Raw genomic sequence first — 18,300 nt, 5'->3', positions numbered from 1 at the left:
ATGCAAGTGCTTTGACCTCAGCAGGGCAGAGTCCTTAGGGTCTGCAGTTCAGAGTGCTGCAAGGACATAACTGAGAGCAGAACTGAAGCCACTGTGGGCTGAGATTTTATGCACTAGAACTTTACTGATTTCCTGACTACTGCGGTGACAGATGCTTTGCTAATGCTCATGATGCTTGAGACATGACTTCAAGGTGAAAGGATGTTCTTGCCTTGTTTGTTCATCTTGTTCTGCTGTGCAGCAGGAAGACTAAGTTCTGACTTAAATAGGTTTTCTCTCTCATTCAATTCTCTTACTCTCCCTCTCTTGCGCTCTCAGTCTGACTGAAGAGTGAGACTTGTTAATTGAAATGCGACTCCCAAGACTACATCCCCTTTCTTTCTTGGGGAGGAGTGTTTATCACCTAAACCAATCCTCATTTTTGTGAAGCTTCCCTGCATATATGCTCCTCAAAGTATCAGGCCTGCCCTACTCAGAAGCTCAAAAACTCGCTTCTGCAAAGCGTCTCTCTATGCCTTTATTTCAGCAGAAGTGGATGTCAGTTAGTTGTGAAGATACCGAGTTAAACAAGACCCCAGGTTCTTCTCTGGCCCTTTCTATACATAAAGAAAGCTTCTACAAGCAAGTATGCCATCAGTGTGAGGGCTCATTTGTGAGCTCAGGCTTCATCCCCTCTTAGGCCTTGTGGATTAGCATAGCTTGGAGTCCCTGATTCCAGGAACCAAAAGTCTCCATGATAAAGCTGGTCTCCAATAAACACTGATAATTTTACTAGGCACAGACTTTTCCTGTCTTGTAACATTGTTGTGGAAACAGTTCATCTTGAAACTGTGCCATTTACCTCCCCTCTGTTCTACTAGTTAAATCTCATTGCCCCTTGGAGTCTCCCAGTCTGATCTCCTTTCTCACATCTCGTTTTCCTATGTTGAGAATTTTCTACAGCACCAGGGCTGAGATGGGGTGCCCAGTCTAGATGTGTCCGTATTTTTCACCTTTTTCCCTTTCCCTCGTAAAGTGATCATTTCTATCATCCACTGTGTGACTTTCTCCTACGATCACTGTGTTTCAGAACATGCGGCTGGATGGGCAGGACAGCTGATGCCATCTGAAGGTACAGCTCTGAAAATCAGGCTGTAGTGGGACCATTTTGTGCATTTCAGCAGGCACTCCCTTTTCTGTCTTCTATCCTGAGACATTCTCCTCCTTCCCCCAGACAGACTGCTAGCATTAGAAAAATGGGCATCAGATCTGCTCAGGATCCCTGCATGGCAGGAGACGCATGGCTACACATCCCAAGGTTGGGGGGGGGGGCAATCAGCATATGTACATCAACAGGCGCTTGGAGTCCCACTGGTGCCGTTTGTAGCTGAGACCTTGCAGCTCTGGGACCGAATTCTGCCTTCATTCAGCTGCACGTAAGGCTAGCCTAATGTTAAAGGCAATGGAGCTACTGCGGATTTAGTCGTGGAACAATGAACAGAATTTCTCCCCTGAATGGGAAGTCTACAGCTGGAATACTAGTCAGTCCCCATGACTGCCTTTACTTGCTTAGCAGCATCTTCTTGGAAGAGGAGTTGTTGCTGAGTAAGGGAGGACACAGAAAAGTTTGTGGGGTGAGGTCCTGTGCTGGAATAGGCCAGCAGAACTCCTTTGAAATCATGAATTGAGAGTCAGACCCAACGAATTTTGCCATGTTAAGTGCTCTAAGGAGGGTAATACTGAGTGCAGTTGGAGTGAGGGGAGCTGCTTCTGACCTATTTATTCCAGTGTGAGGCTGCTACCAGTCCGAGCCCCTAACTGAAGCAAAACTTGTTGGAGGTTTGTGATTTTGAGTTTCCTACTAGCTCAGATGTCGTAGGCCAAGCTGTTACTCTTGAAGACTAGCTAGAATCACAGTTCCAAATCCAGGAGATGAGTAACTGCTTCCTGTTTTTAGAGGACACGAATTACGGGTTGTCTGCGTGGATATTTCTGAGGAAGGCCTGTCTGCTCTGCTAAGGATTACGTCCATTCACTCCAGAGAGGAGCCTCCTTGCTCCACTGTTTTGCCGCATGCTTTGCGCTGGTTGGCTGTTGCCCTCCTCCCCAGAGGTGGCTGTGTTTCAGTGGGTGTTGTCTGTGCATCTGGTTTGCCAAAAACACTTGGAGGGCCCTTTGGGGCAAAAACGTGCTTTTCCACGTAAAATATCGATATGGCTTTTGACCTTTTTCAGCTTGAAATCCGTCGAGCGGACAGATTCTGGGAAGTACTGGTGCCAGGTTGAGAACGGGGGGAAGAAGGAAGAATCACAGCAAGTGTGGCTCATAGTAGAAGGTAAGGAGGAGTAGTGCTGGTTTCCTTTCAGGGCTGACCCACCAATATAGTCTAGATGGAAGCGAAGTGGTGAGAACAGATTGCGCTGGCGACAGGCTTCGTAGCTATGAACCATTACTGATACTGCAGGGAGACAGCTACAGAGCAGGAGTAGGAAATGAAGGGAGAGTAGCATCAAGGAGAGGAGCTGTCAGTTTATTAGCTCTCTGGTTTTGTTTCTGTATATTAGGTAGTAAATGGATGATCCTTTCACATACTCCCAGCCCCTCAATCCATTGTTGTTTTGGTCTCCAAATAATTCATAGAATCATAGAATAATTTAGGTTTGAAGGGACTTATGGGGATGATCTGCTTTGAGAAGGGTGTTGAGCCAGAGTCACAGGCTGGTTCTGTGCATCAGCCAAGTGGGTCTTTGAGGACAAGCTCCAGTTTTAACTCTATTCTTGGGAGTTTCAGGGGAAGCACTTCATAGTCAGGAATATTCCATGTGGTCCCATTTTGCCCAAACAGTCCTGTCTGATAAAGAATAACATACAGTTGCCCAAAAATTTCCCAAGGCGAAGTAGATTGGTGGCTTCGTATTGCCTTATTTCATTTCCCTTGAATCATGATCCTATTAGGCTCTCAGAAGCTAGTAGCAGGAGGATGGTTTAATATTTGGTGAGGAAGTTGATAGGAACAGAATATTTGGAGCAAGAACTGACGTTTTGGATATACTTGATAACATTTGTCTCTTTGGGCTGGAGCTGAATCAGTGCCCCTAAAGGGGAGGGTGGGATTGTGTGGCAAGGGATAGGGTGGATGGAGTTTTACAGCAAAAGTCTCAGCTGCTCGGAGCCATGGAAACATCCATAGTAGTTTTCATGGGAACTCCAATGCTTACCTGCTGTTCTCCTGAATTCCAAGGTTTTGTCCATCTAAGATTTCAGGTGCAGTTGTGCAGTATTGCTATTTCTATTCCAGTTACTGTGGTCCACTTCAGAGGTGGCTGCATTTGCGTGGTGGGTGCTGGAAGAGTAATTGTTTAGTTCAGTGTACTAAGGAATCTGAAAAAACAAAGGAGCCCTTCTCGATATTACAGGCAAAAAATATCAGTCATAAAAAACAGCTGCAGCCAGATAAGAGGGAGTGTTGAGAATGAAGGCCAAAGCTCGCAGAAGAAGCATGACCTGCAACATGCAACTAGTCATTTTTATAAGAACAGCAAGTATGATAGAAGCTAGTTAAACTTGAACTGAGCACATAATCATGTGAAATAGGAGTTAATGGAAAAAAATTAACAAGTAGTGATAAGGGGGTGAATAAAAATATATTGGCTGTTAGCATAAGAAAATGCTAAGGAATGCAAAAGCATATCAGTCCCACAGTCACTGTTATCTCCACACTTGTTTCTTGCTTGGGCCTACCGGATTTGTCTAGAAGCAGTTTGCCTTATTAGTAACAATTGTTATATCCTCTGTTTTTGGCTGAGAGAGGATTTTTATTCCAGTCATGTATGCAGTCTTCAGTAGATTTTGATGCCTTTCAGTATGAAATACAATACAAATGTAGGCTATTCATGATCTAATTAAAAGCAAGCTAGAATGGATTTCTATGCTATCCAATATCTGTTGCTTGAGTTAGGTAGTCTTTATCAGGCAGAATTTGTACTGATGGAGTTTGTGTTTTACAAACAACTAAAGTGCTTGATCTAATGAAACTCTTCTCAGAACTTACAAAAACACAGTGACTTTGAAACCAGTTCCAGTTTAGAAACTAGATTCTGGCCTTATGGAAAACATGATAGCATTTGATACCTGAAGAAGTAATCTAAGAGGCATACTGCTGAGTGTGACCATCTTAAAAACTAAGATAGTGTTTCTTCTGGAACTGTCCTTTTGAAATTACACCTCTCACTATGTGGCTCTTCCCCTGTGACTGCTAGCCCATGTGGTGGTTACACAGCTGTTGCCACAGCCAGTCCTGTGTGGACATGTCCCCTTGAATTAATGCTGTCTGAACACTGAAATGTAGAAGAAAGTTGGCCCAGTAAGGCAGATAATAAGTTGGAAGAGGGACTACACAGATTTATTTCTGGCAGTTGACTGCTCTGTGCATCTACTGTGCAGCTGTGAAATGGGGTGCCTATTACTCCCTCTCGTACCAGGAACTGGGTGGATAAGTGTGTCACTGATGGTGCAGCACCCAGACATCATTGCCTTGGAGCAGTGCATGTGCCTGAGCTGCATGGGTCAACTGTGCTCCCTGTGCCGTGAGAGTTAGTGTCCTACCTGTGGCCTTGTGTGATCTGCACAGTTGCTCTAGAAGTGGGAAAACCTGCTGAATGGGGCAGCATTCTCCTGAAGGGTTGCTCAAAGGGAGAGCAGGCAGGAATCCTGCTGTCCCTGCCCATGGGTAGAAGAGATAGTGACATTTCCTCTTCTGAGAAGGAGGGCAAAGTGGGTGGAAGTGTCATAAATGGTATCTGAAAGTTCATTCACTTTTATTGTTTATATATGATAACAATAAAAAGTAAGCAAAAAAAAAAGCAGTAAATCATGATGATGGGTATATCTGTCCTGAGCGTGAACCTTTGTACAAATAGGCATCATTCCTTTTCTAATCAAAAATATTGTGACCTATTTTTAGGCCTATTTTAGTTTGTTTGTTTACCTGCCACTCTAAAGAGGAATGTGTAAAAGGGTGAGGAAAATCCAAAGAAACTGTCACCTAGATGATACAAACAGTGACTGAAGGGTCAGCAGAAGACTGAAGACATTGCTTTCATTTGGGGTGTAGGAGAAATGTCAAGCATTAGGCTTCTAAATATGTATTTAGACACTTAAATTAATCACTTGCTTTCAGAGGTGCTCAGGATCTGCCATAGTGATGGGAGTTATTTGAGCCTGTTGCCTTTGTGGCCAAGGACAGATAGTGTAAATTAAGCATCCAAATGCACAGTATCGTTGGTTCCTCTGTTTCTCTGAGGTACTTTATCAGTACACTTTCCCCAGCTGAGAATACTTAATCTTTCATTTTGGTGCAGACACAGTCAGTAGCTCAAAACTGAAAGTTTTGAGTATAAATGGGACTCAGCATTGCTCTGGGCCTTCAGCTCTTCCTTGGGCCACCAAAATGCATGTCTGCCACTCTGCAGGGTGAGCACCCACTCTAGTGCCTTGTGAATATTGTGTTGCTGCTTTGGAGCAGTAAAACCGCAAGGAGTTTGACATTGCCTGTGAGAGGAACCACATCATTTGCTGTGTTGAGTTATACTCAGCTATTACTGGTTTAGAAGTGACCTGAGGCAGTGCTGCTGCAGCTGCGTTTTTGCTCTGGATGGCTCTGATCTGAGGCATGTTGTACCAAATGGGAATCTTTCCACTGCAGTGAACAGATACGTATCAAGAGAGCGATGTCCATGAATAGCCCTCAGCTCTGTAACACATTATCCCTAATTCCAAGGCAACCTGCCTCTCTCGGTGTTTGGAGCATGCTGGAAGGCCACTCTATTCAATTAAGCTGTGGAGAGACTACTGTAAATGATGCCTGTCTCTCACCAGGGGAATTCTTTCCTCCTTCATGAGTTTGTTACAGCTGCTAGTTCAACATGTTTAGAAGATTCAACTTTTAATGCATGGCAAGAAATATCTGGACCTAGATTAGGTATTAAAATGGTGACAGACACTGCTAGGATTCTTGTCTGTTGCCTTTTTAAACCCCAGTTTCTCCAACTGAAAACTGAGCCAATACTGCCATTAAAAGCTACTTTACAGGGGAGTTTTGAAGGACACTCATTCAAAGTGAGTTTTTTTTTCAAAGGCATTTTGGAAAGGGGGAGCTTTTCTCTTGCTGACTTTCAGTGGTAGTGGTAGTTCATGTCCTGAGGTGATGTGGTATATCTGACCCTGTATTTTTGAGAAGGGCTTGAGGAGGATCAGATTAGGCATAGGGGCAGATGGGTGTCCAGTGTTGGGCACTCTTTTTAGAAGAAATAAGCAAGAGACAGAAGGAACCTTTCCAGTTATTATCACTTGTCTGTTGCTTTTTTAGGTGTGCCTTACTTTACTGTGGAGCCTGAGGATGTGTCCGTGTCCCCTAATGCCCCATTTCATATGGCCTGTGCTGCTGTTGGTCCCCCTGAGCCAGTGACAATTGTCTGGTGGATGGGAGACTCTAGAGTGGGGCTTCCAGACATCTCTCCCTCCATCCTAAATGTGTCAGGTAAGGCTGCTGCCAATGCAGGAGATTCACTTAGAGTATCAGGAGTGTGGAGAGAGGAAAAGGAGGAGAGGGAGTCTTGTTTCAGTACATGTGCAGGGACACTGGGTGGCAACGTGGTGTGAGAATGGTCTTTAGCTTTACACTGACAGCTGAGAGATTATAATCACATACAAAACCAGGTCACCTCGAGGAGTGATCATTTCCCAGTGTGTTTTGCTCTGGCCTGCAAGAGCACAAGCTCTTCAGAGCCTGGGTGGGGCTGGCACTGTAGTAAAGCTGCTGCTGAAGAGGTGATGCATGGTTGCTTTGTCTTTTGTTGCTCCACCTCATGGAGGGTGTTTTTATTTTCTTAAATGATTCTGCTGGTGACATTTGGCTTAGGAATCTCAAAGTCTGCACTTGTAACAAATGCCACTTCTTCCTTCCATGCACAGCCATGACACATGCTACTTTCCCCTCTTTCCTCTGTTCTTGCAGGCTTGCTGGATGCTCTTATTAAACCTGACTGCCTCATGTAATTGCTTGACAGTTGTATTGAGGCTATCAACCAGCCCACTTCAGCATCAGAGACCAGAATTTGCTCCAGAGTGGGTGTTAGGTGGATAGTGGTAAGACTGCCCTCCGTGACAGTGTCTGCTGAAGAACTCAGGAGCACATCATTGTGCCTCTCTTCAAGGCTGCTCTCAGAAGGGAGATGCATACCTACCAGGACCTGATTGCCTCTATTCTTGTAGTTACCTCCTAAAGGTAACTTAATTTTAGTTCATTGTCCAACAGCTACATAATGCTGCTTCTGTCTGCTGCTGTTTTATTATTCTCAGCAGTCCCAAGCCAAAGTTGAACTAGCAATTTAGAAAGAAAAGGTTTTATGACTCAGATTCATCTCTATGGCCTCTTCATCAGTGTTAATGCACTTAGACCCAGGGGGAGTTTGTTTCTGTACATCTTCATCCATCCCTTGAGCCATCTGATCCCATTAAGCCTTCCCTTAGAACCTAATTTATATGTAAATCAAAACTTGGTTTGTGATTTGCAATAGTTTTATCATCTGCTCCCTCTCTTGTGTTGCTGCTCTATGGTGTTCCAAGTTGGAAGTGAAAATTGCTCCCTTATGACATAATCTGCCAGTTAAAATGAAAATGGGGAAGACTGATAATCAAGAGGGGAAAGACAATAAAGAAAAGTCGCCCTTGCTCCACTGAACTCATCCCATGGTGCTTCACATAACTTTCGTTATTGTGGGACAGTGATACAGGGATCTGACAAAGACTCTTAAAGTGAATTGCTATTAGATATTTTTCACCAGCAGCTTTCTTTGCCCTTTTCTCTGCCACTCCAAACATGTAGGTAGATATTTCTTGGCTGCAGGGGAATCCATACTTTTTTTTGTGTGTTTTTTTTTTTGTTTGTTTGTTTGTTTTTAAAACCCAGCCTCAGGGGGTAGGAAGTTAGGTGCTGATGGATCTGAGATACCTAACCTCTATTATGCAAAACAATGTACAGCTGTAATGCACTGAGGTGCTTGCATTTTGTGTCTTTTTTTTTTTTTTTTAACAAGGAGGAAGATTACAAAGTTCATAATCTTCTTGACTTGAAACTCCTTTCTGAAATGTTTAGAAAATTATCTCTGTAGTGTTTTTGGGGTTTCCTCTGGGTGGATCTTGTCTTTGCAACATAGAACATGTGGTGAGGCACAAACTGTGGTCGGATTGCCAAAGCATGTCAAAAAAGCCTGTTGGTAAGAAAACAGGCATTACTGACAAAAGAAACTATCAAATCTTGAAGAAAATAGTGATGAAGTGCTGGTTAGTAAGCAAACATTTGAAAGGTTCAGCAAGCAGTTTGGTAAAAGGAGTGTTGTGTTTGGAAAGCAGTGTTTACAGACAGTGCTGGAGAGCAAGGGGATCTTGGTATATAGTGTGTTTTGCATCTTTTTCAGGGCAGGATTGTATTTGGGAAGTACCTAGCATGTCAGGTGCTCCTCAGCTCTGCTGTCTTGCCTTCAGCTGGCTGTCCTGTTGCTTCTGGTTCACTGGGGCGAGTAGAAGAAGCTAAAATGTTTCGCTTTTGCTTTTTAGCAGGTCCTCTTCTCTTCACTACACCTTTTCCTTTGCAATGCTGTCAGTCTTAGGTCCTTGGAAGAGGAATCAAATGGCAAAGATGGACACTGTGCAGCCTCCTTCATCCAGCTTTGAGAAAGCTTTTCTCTCCTAAACTGCATGCCCAGCTAGTGTTTCCTGTCATTTTTTTCTCTGATAGAGCTCCATAAAGCAACTGAGGACCAAGTAGAGTGAAGACAGATGCTGGACATGCTTCTTTAGGCAGCTTTGCAAATGCATCTCTATTCTGAATAATTACCAATACCAATTTACGTCTTGGAACAACCAGACATTACTATAATGCAATGGTCAGGCTCTGAGATGGCAGATGCTCACTAGAGATAGGAAACATAACCCTCTCTTGTGTTGTATAATACCTAGAAGGTGCCTTCTGGCTGATGCAGTAGCATTTTTTCCATTTTGTGTTTTCAAAAATCAGATGCAAGGCAAGGGACATGTGGGCATTACCTTCAAATGTGCAGCCTCTACTTGGAACCTTGCCTGGGTTCATAGCCCGGTTAGATGGTTATTGCTTAGGTTGTGGTGATGCTCAGGGGGTGGGTGGATGCCTGGGCTGTATAGACCCCATTTATATATACAAGCACTGTATAAATATGTGGTGCAACACATCCCTTGTGCTAAGGGAGCCCAGCAGTATGGGGTGCGATGACCACCAAGAAATAAGGTGGAGGCTGAGTCATGCAGTAATGAGAAATGGACATCCACTAACCAAGCACTGTGATCTACTCTTCTGCCAGATTCACCCTTCCCTTTTAGTGCTTTCTGAAGCTCCGATGGAAGTTCTCCTATACCAGCATATTCTCTCCTTTAAAAATGTGTTTGGCACATAAATTACATTCAAATCCACATGCCTTTGGTTGACACCATGCTCAGCCCTCCGATTGCCTGTATGGCGTGAGCTGGGTGTCATACATAATTGAAACTCAGCTGAAGGCTTGAAGCTGGATTACATGGCTTTTTGTGTTTCTTTTCCTTTTCTTGGCTAATCTCCAGGTATTAATCAAAGCACAGTTTTCTCCTGCGAAGCTCACAACGTAAAGGGATTATCTTCATCTCGGACAGCCACTGTTCAAATTAAAGGTGAGAGTGCAAGAGCATGGGCAAGGGAGGAGGGATTGGCCCTGTGGGGAGGGAAAGGAAGGCTCTTTAATGCAGGGGCTGTCTAAAAGCTGCCTGCGAATAGCCCCAGTTCAGCCAAAATAATGCATCGTACTCCAATGGCTGCTGCCTGCTTGCTATGCAGGGCTGTATCCCTGTGGTGAAATTGGCTGTTGAAAATAAAACACATCTGATTCAGGAACGGAAACATGATGTCAAATAACAGATTTTCCTTGAAAAGGAAAGAGTCAGAGCAGTGAAATTGTTCATAACAGAGAGATGTAGCTGGTTATGATCTAAACAGTGGCTGGGGAAATCTTTCCTTCTTGGAGATAGATGAGTCTTGTTAGAGCTAAGAAGGCCATTACATCTATTTGCTTCTACTGGCATCAAATTAGATACTGAAAACAGACAGGGAAGTTTATTAGCGGTGGCCAGTAAAATCCACCTGTCCACATTTTCATGTATTTTTTTGTTGTTGTTGTTGTTCTTTGCCCTTTAGAAACTCATTGAGAACAAATAATTCCTAGCCCTTGTATGAGCAGCTGCCACTGTGAACCCCTGCGCCAATGTTGCATTTTCTCTGCTTGGCCAGGTGACTGAAACAGTGGGATAATCGAAACAGTCAGTGCTGCCCCTCCTCTTCATGTTGGGATGCTTCTGCGTTTGAATTCTTAGGCATGCTTTAATGTGCATTACATGACATGATTTATCAGTTCTAGGAGAGACGTGTCACAAAAATCGTTTGTTCCAAGTGGTAGCTTATTGCTCAGCCTGAAAAAGAGCAAGCATTCTTATCTGTACCAGAACTTACAATTGTATTAGTTAATATGCATTAAAATATAGCTTAAAAACCGGGTGTGGATCTACCATTTCTAGGGTATATTTTTCTGAAGAACAAACATTGTGGTTACTGCCATGCCAGGAACGCAGTATGCTGGATTAAGCTCCCCTTAAGGACTTGTCTACTCAAGGGAATTAGTTATTGTGGAATATATCTTTTATGGATATTTCTATTCTGGGATAGAGTTTAGTTCACAAAGCTATTATGCTTTAAATTCTCAGGCTTTTTTCTTTATTTTTATGTTAACACAGATTTTTAACCATTAATAAGACAATGGGACCTAGGCCTCAGAATTCTCATGTATTTCCTAGAAATTACATTTAACCAAAAATGTTTCAAATGCTTCAAGGTCAGTCATAGCTAAGGAATCCACGCAACCCACTTGAGACCTATCATCCCCCAGTTTTAAAGCTGAAGAGAGTGAGGTTAAGTGATTTGCCAAATGTCACATCAGTATCTGACATCTCTTAGAGATTAAGAAAATAGGGTTTTAAATAGCACATCCTGTGCTGTACTTATGTAGGTTCTAACTAATACCTCGAAAATATGTTTAAAACAGTAATTATAAACTTAGGGAAGTGAGGAGGCTCTTTTAAAGAACAGAAGCTTGGAGATCCAGTACAACTCATGTTAAAATTAAAGCAAAGCTCCCAATGAGAGCATCACTGGAAACAGGAGCTGGCCCAGATAATGATCATTTAGTCCTTGATCCTACAAACATATGGGGACTTCAGTGGAATTATTCTTGGGCGTAGCTGTCTGGACGTGCATGATCGGGGCCGTCCTCTCTTAAACAGATTCATGTGCTAATGAGGACTCTGAAGTCTTTCTACAATTTATTAATCAATTTGTTTCTTCTGTGTTTCCAGAAGCAAATATTTTTGCTAGGACACTTTTAAACTGTTAACATTTCTTCAGATTTGCTGCTGTTGTTGTTCATTATCTGTTCTCTGTAGTGCCTACAATGTGCTGGGTGTCCTCCAAGCAGAAAATTACTGTTATCGAGTCCCCAGTCGTGTACAAAGCCCTATTGTTCCAGGCACTCTACAAACACACAGGAAGTTAACTCAAATTATCTTAACACTCAAGCTGCCGGTTTTGGACTGGCTTTGCCCTCCCTCAGATGTGTCCCTAAGTCTTTTATGGTCATATCCCATGTTTCATAGTATAGAAGAAAAAAAACACTGAGAACTTCTTCCAGCACCCAGTGAGGAGATGTGTCTATCCCTTCTACATGTAGCAGAATTGTGGGAAGGTGCTAGCAAACTAGCCCTCTTGAGGGGCTGTGTACATTAGAGTAGATGTGTTAGCAGTTGACTATTTGTTGTCACTGGCATTACAGCCCATATCTCGTTTGGGTTTGCCATCTAGTGTTGAAGAGAACCTGTCACTAAACTCAGAAGCTGTGAGTATGTTTGCACAAGACTTACATTAGGGGCAATGTTTCAATGATATTCAAGTTAGCATAGCTGTGAAAGTAAGCTTAAAAACAATTGTGTTTTTTTTTTCCTCCAAAGAGCTTACCAACCTAAATAGCCAAGATCAAAATGGAAAGAAATAGAGGAAAAGCAAACAAGCAAAAACCCAGAAAAGTCTTATGTTAATTCACAGAGACCTTTCATTGAAAGGCAGAGAACTCATTGCCCCTCTGCTATCCTGGACCGGTGGTCTGCCTCCCTTCCCTTCTATGTGTGTCTGTGTGCATATGCATGTGTGCGTGCACACACACATGTATATATGCATACATACACTCCTCCCCCAACCCCCCCCCCCAAAAAAAAAAAAAAAAAAAAGTAGTCCCAAAATATTTAGAATAAACACCTGGAGGCAAGCAGTTTCCAAAGCAGTTGGCTGCAAATCCAACTGGAAGGTATTCTGGTCAGTACAGTAAACCACCCTTCAATTTGTGCTGGCAGAGCTGTTCTGACTGAGAGCCAGGGGAGGGATTTTGAAGCCCTAATTTAGTTCACAATTTAGGTCCACAGACAGTCCTGGCGGCAAGGCTGAGTCATGCATTGCAATGGAGGGGGTAGGGAGGAGGGTTGAATGGTGAAGGTGCAAACATCACATACCAGCTTTGTTATCAAAGAGATCAACTTCTGTTCGTATGTAACAAGCAAGTATGCTGAACTCCTAAAGAGTGGATGCAATGTTATGATAATAGTTTCATTCACAACAGTCAGGGACACTGTCTAACGATGTTACATTGCACCAGTTCTGTCTCAGTTTCTAGCCTCAAGCCTCTGTCCATTTCCATGTGAATGCCTGCTGCCTTCTGTATATGCTGAAAAGCTTCTTTGCTTCCTTTATAGCCATGCCTCTTCCGCCTCTCAACGTAACTGTAAGCCAAGTCACCAGCAGCAATGCCAGCATAGCGTGGGTGCCAGGATTCGATGGCCGCTCTCCCCTCCACTCCTGCACTCTTCAGGTATGAGCCCTCTACATTGCCCCTGCCCTTCAGGGAGAATAGGACTCCCCTGACCACTTGACTTCTTGAGCCCTCTGTCATTCTCTTACCCACTCTGTAACAGCATTCAAATTTGCATTCCACAATTTTTAAAACATGAAAACTTAATAGGATGCAACTTGGACATGTGCAGGTGCCAAGCAGCAGAGCCAGCTTTGAGCATGACGCGTTTGAGACTGGCCTGATCCTCCCTCCCAGGAAGTTATCACATCACTTGCTCCATGGCAGCCGCTCCTATGCGGAGTCTCACGTGGCAGCACATATGAAGCACGTGTCACCCTATGGGAAGTGATTTTATGTGGCTGCAGGGTGATCACACAATCTGTTGGCTTGGAGCAACTGGCCCATGGTAACTTGTTCTAGTGCAGTGCGGTCACCTGCGACTCTTGTGCCATCTCAGCCCCGTGCTTTTCAATGCCAGAGGAAATGCTGGGATCCAACTATGTTAACGAGCACAGGGGATGAGGGCCTTGAGAGCAGAGGGCATGATACAGGAAAGGTGGGGATGATGAGATGAGTTGGGCTCTTTGGAGACAAAGTCAAGCCTATTTGCCTGTTTTGGAGCCCTGCCTCTAAATCTTGATTGAGTTTTACATTACCCAAGACCAATTCTGTCCAAAAAAATCAAGGATGTCCTTTAGCTCCAACTGGTGCTGAGTGCTCAGCATCTCTTTAAAAATGCAACACTTAAATTTAAGTTCCTAGAAACAATGATATGTGTCCAACTTCAGGCAAAGTTTATTTCTCACATTACACACTTAACTGTAAAATCGGATCAAACAGCTCAAACCTCAGTGACAAAAAGAAATGGTGACTTCTGAAGCAAGTGGAGCAAGGAGAGCCGGGCACATTCCCCATGGGTTTATCTGTCAGGTGCAAACAGTGGGCCCCTTTGCTTTCCCCACCCGATTACAGCACTAATGTGAGCTGGAGTGGAATTTCTGTGGGGTGTTGCCAACAATGTAGATGAGGAAGGATTATAAGCACAAAATATACTGGAGACAGCCAGGCTAATTTGCTTGTTCTCCTCTCTTGTTTGGGGAGGTGGAGAGGAAACCAGATTTCATGCTCTGATGTTTGTTCCCTTTTGTAAATTAAAGAAACTATCATCTTGATTTAACTAACTGACAGAAAGAATGCCTGAATGTAGCTCTGAATGTAGCTGGCTCCAGTCTCTGTTTTTTGTTGCTGCTTCTGTTCATTTGCTGTTCAAAATGGTTTTCTTCCTCTGTTTTACAATACTGAGTTAGCTCTAGTTGGAACAGCCTATTCTCCCTGGTGGTCATGCTCTTTAGCTTCAGCAGTGCTTATCCCCCCTGTGTTTTGGGCTCCTCCTCATCCTTTTTTTTTTTTTTTTTTTTTTTTGGTGGGGGGGGGGGGGGGTGAGGCTGCACCTCTGCAAAAGAGGCTGAATCCAAGCAGCTCAAATTCTGCCCGCTCAGCAGTCTCTCCCTGCTTTCCAAGCCTCACAGGCTCTTCTGTTCCATTTGGGGAGGATGAAGTGCTTGTGTTTGGATCTGGGAGCAGGTAAATTGGCACTAATCCTCCACTGACAGAAAGCTGTGTTTCCTGTAGTGGTCTCTGGCAGCTTAAATGCCATGGTTCATCTTCACTGTCTCTCCCATGGCTCTGGTTCTGTGAGAGCTATTGACCCACATTTCCATGTGAAAATGCGCATACTTCTGGCTCCCAGTGAGAGAGCGATTGTACTTCTGCCAGGAGCCTGCAGAAAGCCAAGGGGATGGGGGTGAGGCTTGGCTCTAGTTCCCTGGCACTCAGCAATTGCAGCCGTGCCCCAGCGCAGCACATGTTCAGATAGGCAGATTAGCTATGAGGGGGACAGGACAGGAAGTCGCAGTATTTACTCACCTTTCGCCCAAAATGTATTCCAGGGAATAAAAGGGGGAAGATGCAAGACTCGTGACAGAAATGCATTATCAAGGTGATGGAGTTGTATACTGAACTCTGATTGCTCTTTTTCTGCTTTGAATGACACTGACAATGAGAGCAGTATGTCCTTCCATTAGGAAACTTGAGATCTTCCTTTTTATTAGCTGAATTAATCAGTAGGCCAAAGTGTGTGTGAGAAAGAGCAGAAGAATGGTAGGAAGAAAGACTGCGGTAGTCTTAGAGAATAGAAAGTCCATGGGATTGTTTCACTTTTGTCAGTATACTTTGCCTTTACTCTGCTTTTTCTCTTGCACTTGAGAAGAGAGAAGGACTGAGCCTGGCAGCTATGAGGACACTATTGCTATTGTCAGTATAAAAGGAGGTGGAACAGTGAACCTGTCTGTGCATTAAAAGTATATAGTAAGATCAGATTTAACTTAATGTTCATATCACTTAAAAGTTCAAATTTAAAAAAGAGAAGAGGAGCTGCAGGAGTATAACAAGTTTCATTTTAATTTGAAACAGTTTGGGTGAACCAAACTACCTGTATCTGCTGTGTCTGTAATCTACTGCAAGACTGTACAAATATACAAACATCTGAAAAAAAGAGTTCAGAAAAAGTTGACAATAGGCTACAGGGAGGTTGATGTAACAGTTTTCAATGCCAAAGCTTGGATAAGCCTCAGAAACAAACAGCCAGCACTCAGATCACAAAATACTCTGAAGGAAATATTAATGTAGAATTGGCAACGTATGTAAGGAAATGTTTTAAAATATGGAACCACACTTTCAGATGATAGAAAATCACTATACTGCCAAAGGTAGAAGAGAGATGTCACTTAAACAAAATAGAGGCATGGCTTGTGATTCTTAGTTTGACAACTCCCTTTCTAGCATCTTAACCACCACTGGACCCATATCTGTTTCCTGGTCTTCCTGAGCTAACTGTGAAAGAGTTATGGAGCTGTTATTCATATGGCTAATCATAATGGCCTGCTCCCTTTTGTCTTGGCCCAGGTGGCAGAGTCACCAGAAGGCCAAGAGGTCTCCACAGAGGTTGCCCCAGTGCCCCCCTTTGCCTATGGCATGCAAGGCCTGAAGCATTCCACCAACTACAGTGTCCGCGTGTGCTGCAGCAATGAGATGGGCAGCTCCCCTTTCACAGACCGTGTGTACTTTCAGACTCTGGAGCTTGGTAAGCACATAGCAGACGAGCAGGAAAGCGGTTCTAAAGCTGACAAAGAACCGATGATAAACTTCATAAACTTACTAATTCACAAAAGCAAGTCCTGTTGCATTTGCACAATCAGACATGACACTGTCAGATTGCTTGTCCACTCTCGGGGTCTCCTAACAGCCTGCAATTCTTATTTCTCTTACTCTGGGTGAATCTGGGAATGGGGCATTGTATTTTCACATTTATTCTTCCCTGATGGCTTCCAGAACAAATTTTAGAAATTTTAAGTAAAGACGTTGAAGTTATGAAATCTATTTAGGACCTAAAACCAACCAATCAGTTGAGTCAAAAGCATCCTGATATTTCATTCCTGGAGTATCTCAACAGATATCTGTGAAGTTGTCCCATGAATTCATTGGACCTATTTTGTTCTATTCTCTGTCTTACTTTCAGTAAAATAAAATAATCTGTAGTCAAATGTGGTTAACAGCATGACGTGTAAGACAGAAGTTGATCCAGCCACAGGGCTTGTGTGTGCTATGCGTATGTCCCATTGGGTCTCTGAGATCCTTGGAGTCTTGGGAGTAAAAATAGAGATAGCAGTGAAACAAGAGATGCTGGCTTAACCTTATCTTCTCCACTTGAAGCAAACATGCTGATTGTTGGCTTGCAGAAGTTGTTTTTTTTTTTTTTTCCTCTCATACACTCTCCTCTGACTGATCTCAGAAAAGAGAGTGAAGCTGTCTTTTCAGTGATTTTCAGTGTGGATAATACCTTACTTTTTTCACTGAGTGATTGTGTTCTGTCCTCTGCCTACAGCTCCAAGCAGCACCCCACAAAATATTCGTATTATCCAAAAGGAGCCTGCTCTGATTTTGGAGTGGGAAGATGTGGCTCCAGACATGCTGAAAGAAAATGTCCTGGGATACAGGCTGGAGTGGATTCAGGATAATGTAACTCAGGTAACAGATCCCGAGGGGAGCTGAGCTACTGGACACAGAAGTGGAAAATGTACAGATTAAATCTTACTGGTGCTGGGTCCCTGGGGCTAGGTTCCTGTCATCGCTTTGTGTAAATGTTCTGGCTTCAGATGTTTGGGCCCAATTCTGCATTTCTCACACATTTAAAATCCTTTGCTTCAATGTTCATCTGCAGGCAGATCAGTTCCCAGCTGCTCCATGTACAACAAGGAGGAGGGAGAAATGAACTGAATCCTCCCTCCACTGTCCAAGTTCTGTCCCAAGAGCTGCTCAGTGTGGCAGATCTGTGCCTTCTCTCTCCTGTGACTTAGACTTGTGTGTTTGCATTCAAGCAGCACAGGTGTATTTAACAAGTGCATGATTAACACTGTAAATCACAATAAAATGTTGTGGATTCCTTTATTGCATTTACAATATAGAAGAAGCTTAAAGGGACTCTGTCAGGGAAGAAGGCCTTTCATTTGATCTTCAGTATTGACCTTTCACGAGTATCTGCCTTTCAAGTTCACAACATTTTTTCTTATGGCTTCTCACTTCTTAAATTTCACTGGTGGTTATTAATGATGAACAAGCCTGTAATAACAGATAGCTAGAGGGAAAAGAGATCTTCCTTTCTTGATAATCCATTTCATACAAGATCAGCCTCATTGACTGCCATTGTAAATTCCCACTGAATTTATATTGTCAGCGGTGGCAACCAGATCTTCATGGGTTTATTGCAAATGATGTGTATCAAAAAGATACCTCAAATTACTGAAAATATGTTGGCCTTTTCCATCTAAGTGAAAATTGACCATAAATTTCAGCAGCGGTTTGAGATTCGGTCAACAGGTTAAAACAGACAGGCTGCTCCTTTGGATTAAAACTGTAAGATGCTTTGCAGTATGTTAGATCATCTTTGTGTTTAACACAGAAAAAGGAATTGTGTATTTTAACAGAAGAGAAAAGAAAAATCATTTCTGTAGCAACTTTCATGGAAAGATCTCAAAGCAGGAAATCATTAAACCTCCTGTCTTCCCTATGACCTGGGAAGCTATTAGCAATCTTCGAGAAGAGAAACTCAAGATGACACCTCGAGTTAGTGGCAAAGCTGAGACTAGAACCCAGGAATCAAAACTCCCAACACATTCTTTTGCGCCAGTAAAATGTACAGTACTGGTTTGCTTTAGTTTTAAAGTGAAGTTCTATAATGGATGCCTTTTAAGAC

The 18,300-nt window shown here is 43.2% G+C and overlaps 1 protein-coding gene across 3 annotated transcripts in view; it reads left to right on the top strand.

Annotated features, from left to right (window-relative positions):
- Positions 1-18,300, top strand: part of TYRO3 (TYRO3 protein tyrosine kinase) — a 41,863-nt gene that overhangs the window by 3,701 nt on the left and 19,862 nt on the right. Inside the window, exons 3-8 of one of the 3 annotated variants that reach the window (XM_062576824.1) lie at positions 2,214-2,314; positions 6,347-6,517; positions 9,631-9,717; positions 12,892-13,007; positions 15,954-16,131; positions 16,933-17,075. In XM_062576824.1, coding sequence (XP_062432808.1) covers positions 2,214-2,314; positions 6,347-6,517; positions 9,631-9,717; positions 12,892-13,007; positions 15,954-16,131; positions 16,933-17,075 — 796 coding nt within the window. The remainder of the gene's footprint in view (positions 1-2,213; positions 2,315-6,346; positions 6,518-9,630; positions 9,718-12,891; positions 13,008-15,953; positions 16,132-16,932; positions 17,076-18,300) is intronic. The other 2 variants (XM_062576825.1, XM_062576826.1) reach the window with 2 other exon arrangements.

This window comes from Rhea pennata, chromosome 5 (genome assembly GCF_028389875.1).
Source record: "Rhea pennata isolate bPtePen1 chromosome 5, bPtePen1.pri, whole genome shotgun sequence".
Classification (NCBI taxonomy): Eukaryota; Metazoa; Chordata; class Aves; order Rheiformes; family Rheidae; genus Rhea; species Rhea pennata.
This window is presented reverse-complemented; position numbering and strand designations above follow the sequence as displayed.